Source organism: Oncorhynchus masou, chromosome 22 (genome assembly GCF_036934945.1).
Source record: "Oncorhynchus masou masou isolate Uvic2021 chromosome 22, UVic_Omas_1.1, whole genome shotgun sequence".
NCBI classification, from domain to species: Eukaryota; Metazoa; Chordata; class Actinopteri; order Salmoniformes; family Salmonidae; genus Oncorhynchus; species Oncorhynchus masou.
The window spans coordinates 37,170,035-37,183,589 of NC_088233.1; the positions used below are offsets into that span (position 1 = coordinate 37,170,035).

The 13,555-nt window shown below is 41.4% G+C and overlaps 1 protein-coding gene across 1 annotated transcript in view; it reads left to right on the plus strand.

The window, feature by feature from the left end:
- Positions 1–13,555, plus strand: part of LOC135508828 (cadherin-13-like) — a 529,634-nt gene that overhangs the window by 179,232 nt on the left and 336,847 nt on the right. Inside the window, exon 3 of the mRNA XM_064929038.1 lies at positions 9,445–9,656. Coding sequence (XP_064785110.1) covers positions 9,445–9,656 — 212 coding nt within the window. The remainder of the gene's footprint in view (positions 1–9,444; positions 9,657–13,555) is intronic.

Sequence of the window (13,555 nt, forward strand, 5' to 3'; positions counted from 1 at the left end):
GGAGCTGGTCTTGATAAATCAATGAGATTGTTATGTTCACTTCATCTCCGTTTGGGTACTGGTTAGGCTAGAATTAAAAAATGAGGGTGCAGAAATGTTATGCTCTTAGTGTAACCTTTATTTAACTAGGCAAGTCAGTTAAGAACAAATTCTTATTTACAAGGACAGCCAACTCCTTCCTCTCCGTCGGGGAATTGAAACCCAATCTCCTGTGTGCCCTGCCCACACGACATGGGGATTATTTAGCTAAATAGCCCAGTACTATACTGACAACCGTCACGGTGTACAGCGCAATATTTTCTGTTCCATCCTAACGGAAATCCAGAGGGGTTTTGTTTTTCTTGGAATAGAAACACCATAATATGAATCAAATTAATTAAGCAAGTACCAATCAAAAGTTTACACATATCTACTCATTTCAGTATTTTACTTTATTTTTTACTATTTTCTATATTGTAGAATAATAGTGAAGACATCACAACTATGAAATAACACATATGGAATCACAGTAGCCGAATAAACAAATGCAGGTGTGTCACGCCTTGGTCTTAGTATTTTGTGTTTTAGTTAATTAGTGGGTCAGGCCAGGGTGTGACATGGGTTTATTGTTTGTTGTAATTCTTAGTGGGGTTTTTTAGTTATTGGGATTGTAGCTGATTAGGGGTGTGTGTTACATAGGTTTGGCTGCCTGAGGCGGTTCTCAATCAGAGTCAGGTGATTCTCGTTGTCTCTGATTGGGAACCGTATTTAGGTAGCCTGGGTTTCACTTTGTATTTCGTGGGTGATTGTTCCTGTCTCTATGTTAGTGTTCACCAGACAGGCTGTATAGGTTTTTCACGTTCCGTTTGTTGTTTTTGTTATTTCATGTATCGTCATTTGTCTATTAAAAACATGAGTAACCAACACGCTGCATTTCGGTCCGACTCTCTTTCGACAAACGAAGAACGTCGTTACAAGGTGTCTTATCTTCAAAATGCTTCAAATGCTTTAATATCCAAATGTAAAAGCATATACAGTACTGTATTTCTTCATCATTATCTTTATGCTTTCATTAATAATATAATGATACAAATACACTTTCAATATGCGGATATTGTTTTAGTTATGGATCCATAGCGAATTACTATGGAAATAAATATCACTGAATAACAGAAATATTGCAACAAAGTTGTCTAATGAAGGCAAACAGATTGACACTTACTGGAAAATACTCTTTCGAACACACATGGTCACATTGTACAGCGTCATTATGGATTAGCAGGGCTATATTTTGGCGTTCATTAATATTTTTTTGGCCTTTATTCCGATTACAATCGCTCACTGTCAATTTTTTGAAAATTAAATAATCTCCAAAATATCGTTATATATAGCCTTCCCGCTATAAACGTCTATTTCATCACTATTCCGTGCTTCTCTGAGAAAAGCATGGAGAAACAAAAATGTTAAATTATATTCCATGATATTCTTAAAATGTGTTAACTGAATATATGCAAGTGATGTCTGGTAAATAATCAAGTTTCTCCCGAAATAAATAATTCTAAATAACAAACTGGCTTTATTTACAAATTAGTGTCACGCCCTGACCTTAGAGATCCTTTTTATGTCTGGTTTGGTTTGGTCAGGGCGTGAGTTGGGGTGGGCATTCTATTTTCTATTTCGGCCGGGTATGGTTCTCAATCAGGGACAGCTGTCTATCGTTGTCTCTGATTGGGAACCATACTTAGGTACCCTTTTTCCCACCTGTGTTTTTGGGAAGTTAACTTTGTTTGATGGCACATAGCCTTAAGCGTCACGGTTTGTTTTGTATTGTTTATTGTTTTGTCTGCGTCATTTCGAATAAAAGAGAAAATGTACACTCACCACGCTGCACCTTGGTCCAGTTCTTTTAACGGCCGTGATATAGTGAGAATGTCTCACCCCTTGTTCAAGAATTGCCTTTTTCTCGCTCACTCTAGATTAAATGAAAACACAATCTCCAAAATACTGTTGCTTTTTAAACAAAGCGATTATTATTAGTAGAAATTAATTTAGAATTCTATAAAAGCCCCTTAGATTTTCTCACAGATCCTATTTTTTAGATATACTGTAGGCCTACCATAGGCGAAATGAGTAGGGTGTGGAAATGTTATGCCCCTTAGATATTCATTTACAATCCTCCAATGCTGTAGTCTACTCCCGACCGTCACATTTGTAACGGTTTTCTTCTGGTGAAAGAGAGGCGGACCAAAATGCAGCGTGGTTAGTTTTGTGCATCTTTAATAATGATGAAAATACAACAATTTACAAAACAAGAAACGTGAAAAACCAAAACAGTCCTATCTGGTGCCACAAAGACAGGAACAGTCACCCATAAAACCCAACACAAAACAGGCTACCTAAATATGGTTCCCAATCAGAGACAATGACTAACACCTGCCTCTGATTGAGAACCATATCAGGCCAAACATAGAAATAGACAAACCAGACACACAACATATAATGCCCACCCAGCTCACGTCCTGACCAACACTAAAACAAGGAAAACACACAAGAACGATGGTCAGAACGTGACAACGTTGTAGAGCGCAATATTTTCCATTCCATCCTAGGTTTTGTTTTTCATTTTTTCTCAGAATAGAAACACCATAATATTAATCAAATTAATTAAGTCAAATTTCTTAAAATCAATCCCATGTACTACGTTATTACAATAAGGTTTTAAATTCTCTAGTAATGCCAATATGGGAGACTATCAAATGCTTCTAAACGTTGACCTCTGGTTGTCAAACTTGCACTAATCTGCATTTACATAACAAATGGCTGACAGTGAAATAACTTGCCATACAATGTTGCAGCAACCCGCAAGCTGTGCTGCAGTATGATGCAACTGTTCATTGAGTACAGCATTCAACACCATAGTCCACTCCAAGTTCATAACTAAGCTCAGGACCTGACTGAACACCTCCCCCTGCATCTGCATCCTGGACTTCCTGACAGGCTGCCCCCTGGTGGTGAAGATAGGCAACAACACATCCGCCACTTTGACTGTCAACACGGGGGCCCCTCAGGGGTGTGTGCTTAGTTCCCATCATCCAGTTTGTTGATGACACAACGATGGTAGGACTGATCACCGACAACAATGAGGCAGCCTATAGGGAGGAGGTCAGAGACCTGCCAGTGTGGTGCCAGGACAGCAACCTCTCCCTCAACTTCAGCAAGACAAAGGAGCTGAACGTGGACGCCCACATCCACATCAATAGTGCTTTAGTGGAGCGGGTTGAGAACTTCAAGTTTCTCAGTATCACTATGAAACTAACATGGACCACACACACCCACACAATTGTGAATAGGGCACGACAGTGCCTTTTCCCCCCTCAGGAGGATGAAGAAATGAGGCATGGGCCCTCAGATCCTCAAAATGTTCTAGAGCTGCACCATTGAGGGCATTATGACTGGCAGCATCACGCTTGGTACGGCAACTGCAAGGCACCCAACCGCAAGGTGCTACAGAGTACGGCCCTGTACATCATTGCGACCAAGCTCACTGCCATCCAGAACCTCTATACCAGGCGGTGTCAGAGGAAGGCTCAAAGAATTGTCAAAGACTCCAGACACCCAAGCCATAGACTGTTCTCTCTGCTGCCGCACAGCAAGTGGTACCAGTGCACCAAGTCTGGAACCAAAAGGAACCTCAACAGCTTCTATCACCAAGCCATAAGGCTGCTAAACAAGACTGCTAAATAGCTAATCATATGGCTACCTGGACTACCTGCATTGACCCTTTTTTCCTCTAACTGTCTTGTACTGACTCTGTGCACACACACTGGACTCTACCCACACACTCACACATATTTACACTGACAACCCAACACACACATACACACACAAACACTACATACGCCCACACACACAACATGCGCACAAAAAAAATATATACTATATACTGCCACACACACACTCATACACACTTTCACACTCACACACACTTTCACACTCACACACATACGCTTCTGTTACTGTCTATTATCTATCCTGTTGCCTAGTGACTTTATGCCTACTTCTATGTACATCGCTACCTCAATTACCTCGTACCCCTGCACATTGACTCTGTGCTTGTACTCCCTATATATAGCCATGTTATTTTTTACTCGTTGTTCTTATTCGTTATTCACTGTGTATTTATTATTTGTGACACTATATCTATTATTATACTTTTTTAAATGTTTTTATTAACTATGCATTGTTGGAAAAGTACCTGTAAGTAAGCATTTCATTGTTAGTTTACACCTGTTGGTTACGAAGCATGTGGAAAAAACAATTTGATTTGATTACAGTGATTTTGTGCCAGTCAGATGCTATTCAAATGTATGATTTAAATAACTTCAGTTTCTCCTTTTCTTATGGTCTGCCTGTTCTGTTTCCTGGCTTGGACTGTGTTTCAGTCCCTAGAGCTACACTAAGATCAGTGGTCTGTTTGAACTTATCTTCATCGACCATATTTCATATTTTGGAGAGAGTAAGAGAGAGAAATAGAAGGAGAGAGGGCAAAAGAAAGAGAGCATGAGAGCGAGAAGCAGGGACCAAAAGAGAGAGATTGCAAAAGCACAAGAGAGACAGATAGAGAGAGAAGAAAATGAGAAGAAAGGGAGATTAAGCATCAGAGAAGTTTGATATGGAATCAGACGTGCTGCTTCTACTTTTTGGAGAACTTGTCTGAAATCCTCAGATTCCAGCTCTCTAAATGTCCTCCTAACAGTGAGACCCTGGTGTGAAAGCCTCCTGGGACGTACTGCTCACAGTAGAAGCACAGCCTTGTTCCCGCTTAAAGGCTGTGTGTGTTGTACACAATGCTCCTCGCAAATGAGAAACTCTGGCAGCAAATGGAATTACGTATCAAAAGTTTCAAAAGCAGCACAGCGCTGTAATGCCGGATTACTTAGGGACATGGTTTTGCGAGGCCTTTTGAGGCAGAGCACACTCTAATAGGACACAGCTATCAGCTCTGATGCAGACACTGTCACCTTTCAGATTAGTCTTCAGATTCCCATCTCTCCCCATCATAACATCTTGACATTTAGTTAGGAGGCAGAAAATTGTCTTCACAACACTGAGCAGGAAAACCTTATTACCTGACATAAAAAAAAATTGTATTTCGTGCCTGACAATAAAAAGGAATCCAAAGTAAATATGAGTTGTTAGATGTAATCCCATTTCCCTCGATCAAAGCCAAGCAGAAAAGGTTACACATCTGAAACTTCCTGTTGTCTTCAAAATTATTTCTCAACAGCCTATCAAAGACTTGTTGTGTTTCTTCCGTACCCTTTTAGGATGCACACAACATAACCGTAATGCTTTCAAGAGACAGCGTTGGATGATCAGAATGCTTGTTAGATAAAAGGAGATGGTAATGTCAAGCATCATATGCAACTATACCTCCATTTGTTTATTATTAAGGAGTTTTGAGAAAACAGAAACTGTTTCAGGTGAAGTATTGACAAATGCCTCAAAATACATTGACATTACTTACATATAATGACCCCGGCAAATTGGTTTCGAAAGGATTTATTGCCATTTCAAATGCAATTAAACATCTGCAATAACTAGCTGCACAAGCAGCTCTATTTTATATTTGAATATTTTTGCAGGTTTAAATTCCCAAAAGTACGAAGTGTAAGTACTACCATATGTATGACATATGCTTCAAAATAAGTTTACATTACTAGTCATTACTTACATGTAATGAACCCAGCAATTTGGTTTATAAATGATTTATTGACATTTTGAATGGAATTAAACATCTGCAATAACTAGCTGAATGAGCAGCTCTGTTCATAATTTGAATAATTTTACAGGCTTAAATTCCAAAAAGTACAAATCGTAAATACTACCGTATGTATGACATTTAATTCCATTCTGAGTGTCATGCAGGATTTTCAGTAGATATACAGTAATACCATATTACTTAGCTACGGTGTCCTAAAGGACCAAGCACAGTCATGAGAGGACAGATCACCATTTTACATTACCATGATTGGTTTTATGGCCTAAAAGGAACTCATGTTAAATTGGGTGACTGTAAAAAAAGCAAGCCCACACAGTTCTCAGTTAGGGGTTTTAGCCAGCTAATCCGTGTTGTGCAGTGCTGTTTAAACTCATAGCCACTTCTTGGAGGACGAGGGGGCCAATGCCATTGTCACTTGACATCAAAGCACATCCCGCCATGCTCCCGCTGAAATCCCCCCAAAACCTGACAACATTAGAATACCATCAAACGCTCGCTGCTTGCCTTTGAAATTTCTGACACTGTTTGCAGGCTATGAAGAGTTGTATGGGGATAGAAATTAAACATTTTTATTTTATTTAACTAGGCAAGTCAGTTAAGAACAAGTTCTTATTTACAATGACTGCCTACCGGGGCCCAGTGGGTTAACTGCCTTGTTCAGGGGTAGAACAACAGAGTTTAACCTTGTCAGCTCAGGGATTCGATCCAACAACCTTTCGGTTACTGACCCAACACTCTAACCACTAGGCTACCTACCTGCCATGCTTTTTTGTTAGCAATGAGAATTGAATATAGAAATGGAGTTCTGTTGACTCTCTCAACCTCTACCGGCATGGTGAAGCCTTGCCTTTCTTTCCCTCCTCTCCTGTCAGTCCATAGACAGAGTGAGTGTGTGATTGTGGCCAGAGGGGAGATTTAAAGTGGCTTTGGTGGAGAGAACGATAAAAAGGCCCCACAACAGAGTTGAAAAGGTTAAGTGCATTGAGCGAGTACGTTGATAGATTTGATTCCTATTGATTTGGTAGGCACACAGCACTAACTGTAGAGTTTTCCAATTTCAGATGGTCCTGAGGTGTAGAGAGTCTGCAAGAAGGAGAGACCCAGTTCAGCTCCACACAACAAATACAGGAGACACACTGCTGAGGGCCTAAAACAGGCTTCATCAATGTTGGAGGTCTTCCATCTCCTTTATCTTCTGTCCACAACAAAATGGCATTGATCTTATTATGGCAGCATTCATAGAACCCCCCCCCCCCAACCTACAGTACAGACTGACTAAGACAGGAGAAGAGATAGAGAGGGAGGGGGAGCGAGAGAGAGAGAGATAAAGAAAGGGACTGAAATAAATGTAGGATAATCCATTTTTATAGATGCACAGCCAGTGTGTTTTGCTGTGCCCCCCCGTTCCTCATAATGCCAGTAATTCTAATGACAGGGACATTGGCAAGGCAGGGTGGGCTTGTTAGTGTTACAGTGATCAGTGGGAGGCCCAGAACAGAACATCGCTGCACATGAGACACACCACCATGTAGCTGTAACTGTTCATCAACCCCTCATCATGTCCCTTCTGTCACTGCACTGTCAGTGTCACAGTGTGCCAGCCATCCTCGTAAAACCTGGCCTCCATCCATATAACCTGCCTTTTATGGCCCGCTGCACATCATAATGTCTGCATGGACAGCTGGGTGTGTTTGGGTGTTTGTTTGGGTGTATTTGGCTTTTTGTCATAATTACAGATGGCGATTGTGTGTGTTGATGATCCTACCAACCGCCTCACCTCTCGCTTTATAAATGATATACTGTATTCAAATTTTTAAAAATAAGATAATAATTAAGGTGTGTCATTTTCTGCAGTTAAGCAACAGGTGCTAATTGTTGCAGTGGGTTACCATGGTGGTTGAATGGAATGAAAGCGTAGCTCCAACTGTTTGATAATAAGTGGTAATGAGAGTTTAAAGAGGGTTTTTCAACATTAAATGTACAACACTACAATTAGCTCAGCATCTGGCCCAGGGTTGCTGGAAGTGCCACCAGATGTAAAGGTACATTTAATGTGAGTATTATAAGCTGTTGAGAGCAGGAATATAGGTTGATTCATGGGTAAACTAAAAAGGAATGCTTTCCCATTCTTCCCACTTGAGAGTCAGTTTTATCCGAGGGCACTGTATTGAAGACTGTCCCTGGCTCTCCATTATAAACAGAATGTGCAGATGAGATGTTCAGTGTTCTTCAGTTTAAGAGTTCCCAGGGCAAGGGAGTATACGCTGCTAAGGATATTTCTGTTATGTAGAGAAAAGAAGAAAAGAGGAAATTCATTTATTATGGATGTATTATGTAGAACGTTGTCCCGACTGTAAAGCAAAGGGATTTTCCATAAAGCTGCAGCAGTGGATTCCTTCTGAGGAGGAGTGGGCTCATTTGTAAATGGTGTTGTTATTAACCTAGCCACTACTGGCTCAGATTTCAGGAAACAGTATCAATTACCTCGTACCCCTGCACATCCACCCAGAACTGCTACTCCCTGTATATAGCCATATTATTTTTACTCCTTATTGTTATTTGTTATTCACTGAGTATTTATTCCTTGTGTCACCATCTATTTTTAGTTTATAGTTTTAATTTAAAATCTTTAAATCTGCATTGTTGGGAAAGGATTAAGTTTGCATTTCACTGTTAGTCTACACCTGTTGTTTACGAAGCATGTGAAAAATACAATTGGATTTGATTCAAATATATGCATATCCCAGAAAACATCATGTTTTTCAAACAGCTATGATCTCAAATTGAATCAGACCATTTAATCATGAACTGGTATAAGGTTATGTTCATGCCTGAGGCAGTATGTAATAACTCTCATTCAAGACAAGTCAAAGAGTCTACAGTCCAAACGGAGGTATTGTCTTCTCACCCCCACCACCTTCCGCTTGGGCTCCTCACAGTGGAAGGGGGAGGGGGGTTGAGGGAAGGGTACTTGATGGGCCAGGAAGGGGAGTGTGGCAAAGCAAGATAAGGATAGGATCAACACGATCAGAGAAGATAAACCATGGTGGAGTGGCGCTATCTCTCTGTCAGACGACAATGGCATTTTACACATATGTGTACAGGGTGGCATACACACACACGCATGCAGGCATGCACACGCACGCACACACTCACACAGAGTGAGATGGCTCATGAACATCTTATTTACCACACCATGTCCCTGGTAAAGACATGGAATGGCAGCAAGTGGATGGTGAGGGGTGGAGAGGGACATTTAGGCAAAGCACATGGCTTTGATAAAAGCTCATTTAAGTGTTAATGGTCGCTATTAAATGAAAGCAAACAATCACACTCACACAGCATACTTATGAATAGAAGGTACAGCATTAGTAGATGTGGATATGTGCGTGCATCTGTTCATGTGTTTATTTGTAATTGACAGAGAGGGAACCTAAGGTTATCGTATTTGAATAGCTACCTTGGTCATTCTTGTGACGTTGCTCATGCATAGAGATCACTGAACCCTAGAACAGACTGCTGCTGATCAGAGACAGCACATGTAGAATAGGTAGAGACCCTGGAATGCACAGGAACGCAACACAACCATGTAGAAAAGCTGTCCAAACAGTGTTGGTAATAGCTGTGGTCTTTTGTTTCTCCCTCGCTCTCTCTCTCTCTCTCTCTCTTTCTCTCTCTCACAGTGTTCTTTGATGACTGTGCGGGGAATGAGGGCTTGACGTTCGAGGTGTCCCACCCGGACTTCCAGGTGGACGAGGAGATGAACCTGGTGGCCAGACGAGACGTGATGGACAGCGGCACTGTCATGTTTATCCACGGGGTCAACGAGCAGGCTGATGACATGGCACAGGTGGACATTGTCGGAGCTCCACCTAGATCTCCTCAAACACTCAGGGTGAGTAGCTGGCCAATGGATGCCTCTGACTACGGCAGATAGATACTCTCCTATTAATGTTGCTTTTCAGAGCTCATCATTTAATAAGATAGCTGTGGAAAGAAGTGTGCAACAGACTGCACAACAAAGCTTTGAAATGACAGCTGTGTCTTTTCATTGTATTTTTCTACAATGTACACTTATTTAAAGTGACTTCCTCTTTCCACTGGGTGGATGAGTGGACTTCATTTGGGTTTGGAGAGCCGGTGGTTGGTGAAAATGACTGTGATTAAGTCTGCATCTCACTTTTGTCATTCAAGTACAGTTCCCAGAACTGCCCACTGTGCTCATTGTCGCCAAACTTTAACCATTTAAATCTTCAGTTTCATCTTAAAATAAAAATGTGTTCCTTCTATATATGGTGTTAGTATTCAAAATACCAAATACAGTAACAAATTCTGTTTAATGATCCACAAAACCACCTGTATCAAAGTCACTCCATTCATTACCCCCTCCACTTGCCTTCCAGCCCCTTCCTGTCCCCGCCCTCCAGGCCAGCACTAGTGCTGCCAACTTGATTAAAACATTTCCCAGGGCCATCTCAAATATTCCGTTACCTCCCCTCCAATCATCGCTCTTCCCTGCTCCCTGCCCTGGTGTCCCACTGGTGTAGTTTCTCCGGCTCCCAGCCTAATGAGTAGCTCTCTCACTGTCTCTGTGCGTCACCTTGCCTTCATTTGTTTATGCTTCTCCCATTATTTATTTCGTTTGCCAGTCCACGGCTATGTCTTTGGCAAGCCTGGGAGGACATAAGGGAATGAGTCATCTCCATTCTGTGTGTGAATGGGGAGAGAAGGTTTCCTCATGAGTAATGTCACCATAATGTTCTTCTTGGCGAGTACGAAGGCGCTCTGTTTTTAAAACAATTTTTTTTTTGTCTCCCGAGTTAAAAGAAGCTTAGCTAAATAAAATGTTTCTAAAATGTAATTTCCTTGTCGTAGGTTAACAAGACATTATGCATATTGACATGACTAAGTGCTATAATGAAAGAAAAAGTTAAGAAAAGTTGGGTGGCCGTGGCCCAATAACCAATTTTTCTTCAGAATTCATTCTGTAGGAGAGAACTCCCAGCAGTGTCAGACCAGCTCCGATGCCAGATCATCCGTTGTCTCCTCCCTTTGTTCTGGCTCTTTGATATCTCTCTGCTGCTCTAGGCCTACCCAGTGGGGGATATTAGTGTTAATGGCATAGAATACATGAACCTCATTAATTAGGCAAAGAGGGAAAGTAAGAATAGAGAGACAGAGGAGACTATTGGACATAAGAGGGTTATGGTTGAGGAGGAGGAAGAGGAAGAGAAAAGGATTGAACACAAAAGGGGCAGAAAGACAGGCGAAGAAAAGGAGGGAAAACAGGCTGATGAGACTGGATGAGTCCTTTAATGTGGATTAGTAAAGAGCTCTCATTATTTCACAATCAATTAATCTACAGAGGCTCTCTGCTTTGAGAAGCAGAACCAAAGAACAAAGCAGCAGAACCATCACCCTCATCTCCGCCTCTATCATACACTGTATATCTCTGTGATGTAGACTTCAAGACTCAATCATCATAATTATTCCCCAATAGATCCACCAAACAAGGCTTGCTGTCTCTGGTGAAAGCCCCAAAGTCTGGAAAGGGTTTTGTAAGGATTGTGTTTGGAGGTTGTGTTGGGCAAACCAATTGTACCAGGCTGAGGTCATGGCAATTTGATTTGGTGTTAGGAACAGAGCTTTTATAGATTAAGAGGAAACAGAATCAAATTGAAAAATAGAAATGGGTTTCACGTTTTACAGTGCCATCCTGTAATCACAATTAATATCAACCACAGCAAATGACAGTACAAAACTGTTTTGTTCCCTTAAAACATGTCTCTGTTGCCAAGCTTTCATTACTCCAACCCCTCCATTTCTCCACTAATGTCGAGCGGAAATGTCCCTGGGTGTATATATTGATGTAACTGCCAAAATAATGGAAACACTTGAGCAAATGAGGGAAACAACGTATATTGAAAGCAGGTGCTTCCACGCATGTGTGCTTCCTGAATTAATTAAGCCATTAACACCCCATAATGCTTAGGGTCATGTATAAAAATGCTGGGCAGGCCATTATTTTGGCTACCAGGGCTGTCCTCATAGGATGACATCCATCCACAGGGCACAAGTTGTCACTGAATGATTTGATAAGCATGTAAAGGATGTAAACTCTATGCCATGGCTGTGTCTGTTACCAGATCTCAACCCAATTGAACATCTGTGGCGCCTGAGACTGTTTTCCACCACCATCAACAAAACACCAAATATGGATTTTCTTGTGGACGAAAGGCGTCACATCCCTCCAATAGTGTGCTAGACACTTGTTGTAAGGGTCGACGCTGGTAGAGACGAGAAGCAGGTACAGGGAGTGAACAATGGCGACAGACATGGAACAGGACAGGACAGTGTCTGGACGTGAACACATAACAACATTAATGCTGACACAGGGAACAACCGGGGGAGCAAACAGTTATAGACGGGGCAATCAACAAAGGGAAGGAGTCCAGGTGAGTCCAATGAGCGCTGCTGTGCGTAAAGATGGTGACAGGTGCGCGTAATGAAAGGCAGCCTGGCGCCCTCGAGCGCCTGAGAGCGAGAGTGAGAGTAGGCGTGACACTTGTAGAATCTATGCCAAGGTGCATTGAATTTGTTCTGACCTATGTTGGCCCAATGCCCACATAAGACACTTTATGCTGGTGTTTCCTGTATTTTGTCAGTTACCTGTATAATTCATGTTATAGTATCTTTATAGTGTCTTTGTTGTAGATTTATTGGCTTTTGATAATTGATAAGTGCTGTCTGAGTGGGGGTAGAATATGTTTTTAATTCCTCAGAGGAGGATGAGATGGTAATGTGGGCTTCAGCTTGAGGGAGGGAGGCTGCTGATAAATGATTGCCATTACGAGGAAACTCTGAATTCACAGAATAATGTATTATCGTTTGCTGGGGATCAATGTGAGAATTAATGGAAGAAAGCATTTTTTTTTTTTAAATGCACACGCTAAGATATGGAATTTTGTTTATTTCTCTGTTATTTTCTTTCTGTTACATTATATAGTACAAGGGTTGCCCTCTGGGAAATAAATAGCCATATTTAAATATAACAATTGATAAGAGCAAAATAAAACTACTTAGTTGGCTTAGTTATTTTTCTTCCATGCCATCTCACTCTGAAATAAATGTAATATTGCATACTGAGAAATGTTTTGATCAAGTCCTCACTTCCTTCTATTAGTCTTTGATGGATAACAAACAGTTCTACAATGCTGCCACAACACAGCAGTTGACGGTGCATACTACACCCGCTCCTATTGCAGTTTAAAACCTGCTCGCTCACTTGTTCTTTCCGTTAAAGTACTGTGTTTGCCTCCGTCAGCAGTGCAGTACACAGTACCATCTAGTACCATCAGTACACAGTACCATCTCTCCTCTACTCAGCCTCTCAGTTACTCTCCTGGTTGTTCACCTCACATGGGCTCTTTGTCATATACATGTAGTTACTAGGGGTAAGTCATGTCCAGGCCTGCCCCTCAGCCATTTCTGTACTGAAGAATCATGGCAGGGCAGTTAGAGATCTGAGTCACTGTGTCAGTCTGCCTGGTGCTGTCCTCCTCCCTGTCTGGCAGTATTGCCAAGTTCAGTGGTCTTTAGCAATCTTACAAAGTGCTTTGCTGAACTCTTCAGGTCACAGCTGGTGGTGATCCCTCTGTGTGATAACAAAAACCAGGCTTGTTGTTTTTATTTAATTTCTTGTGATGTTTGGTTGTGTATGTTGTGTTGTGTCTCAGTGCTGGCTTGTTGTGGCTGGAGACTAACATGTGATCTGTGTCAATGGTGTAGTCCCAG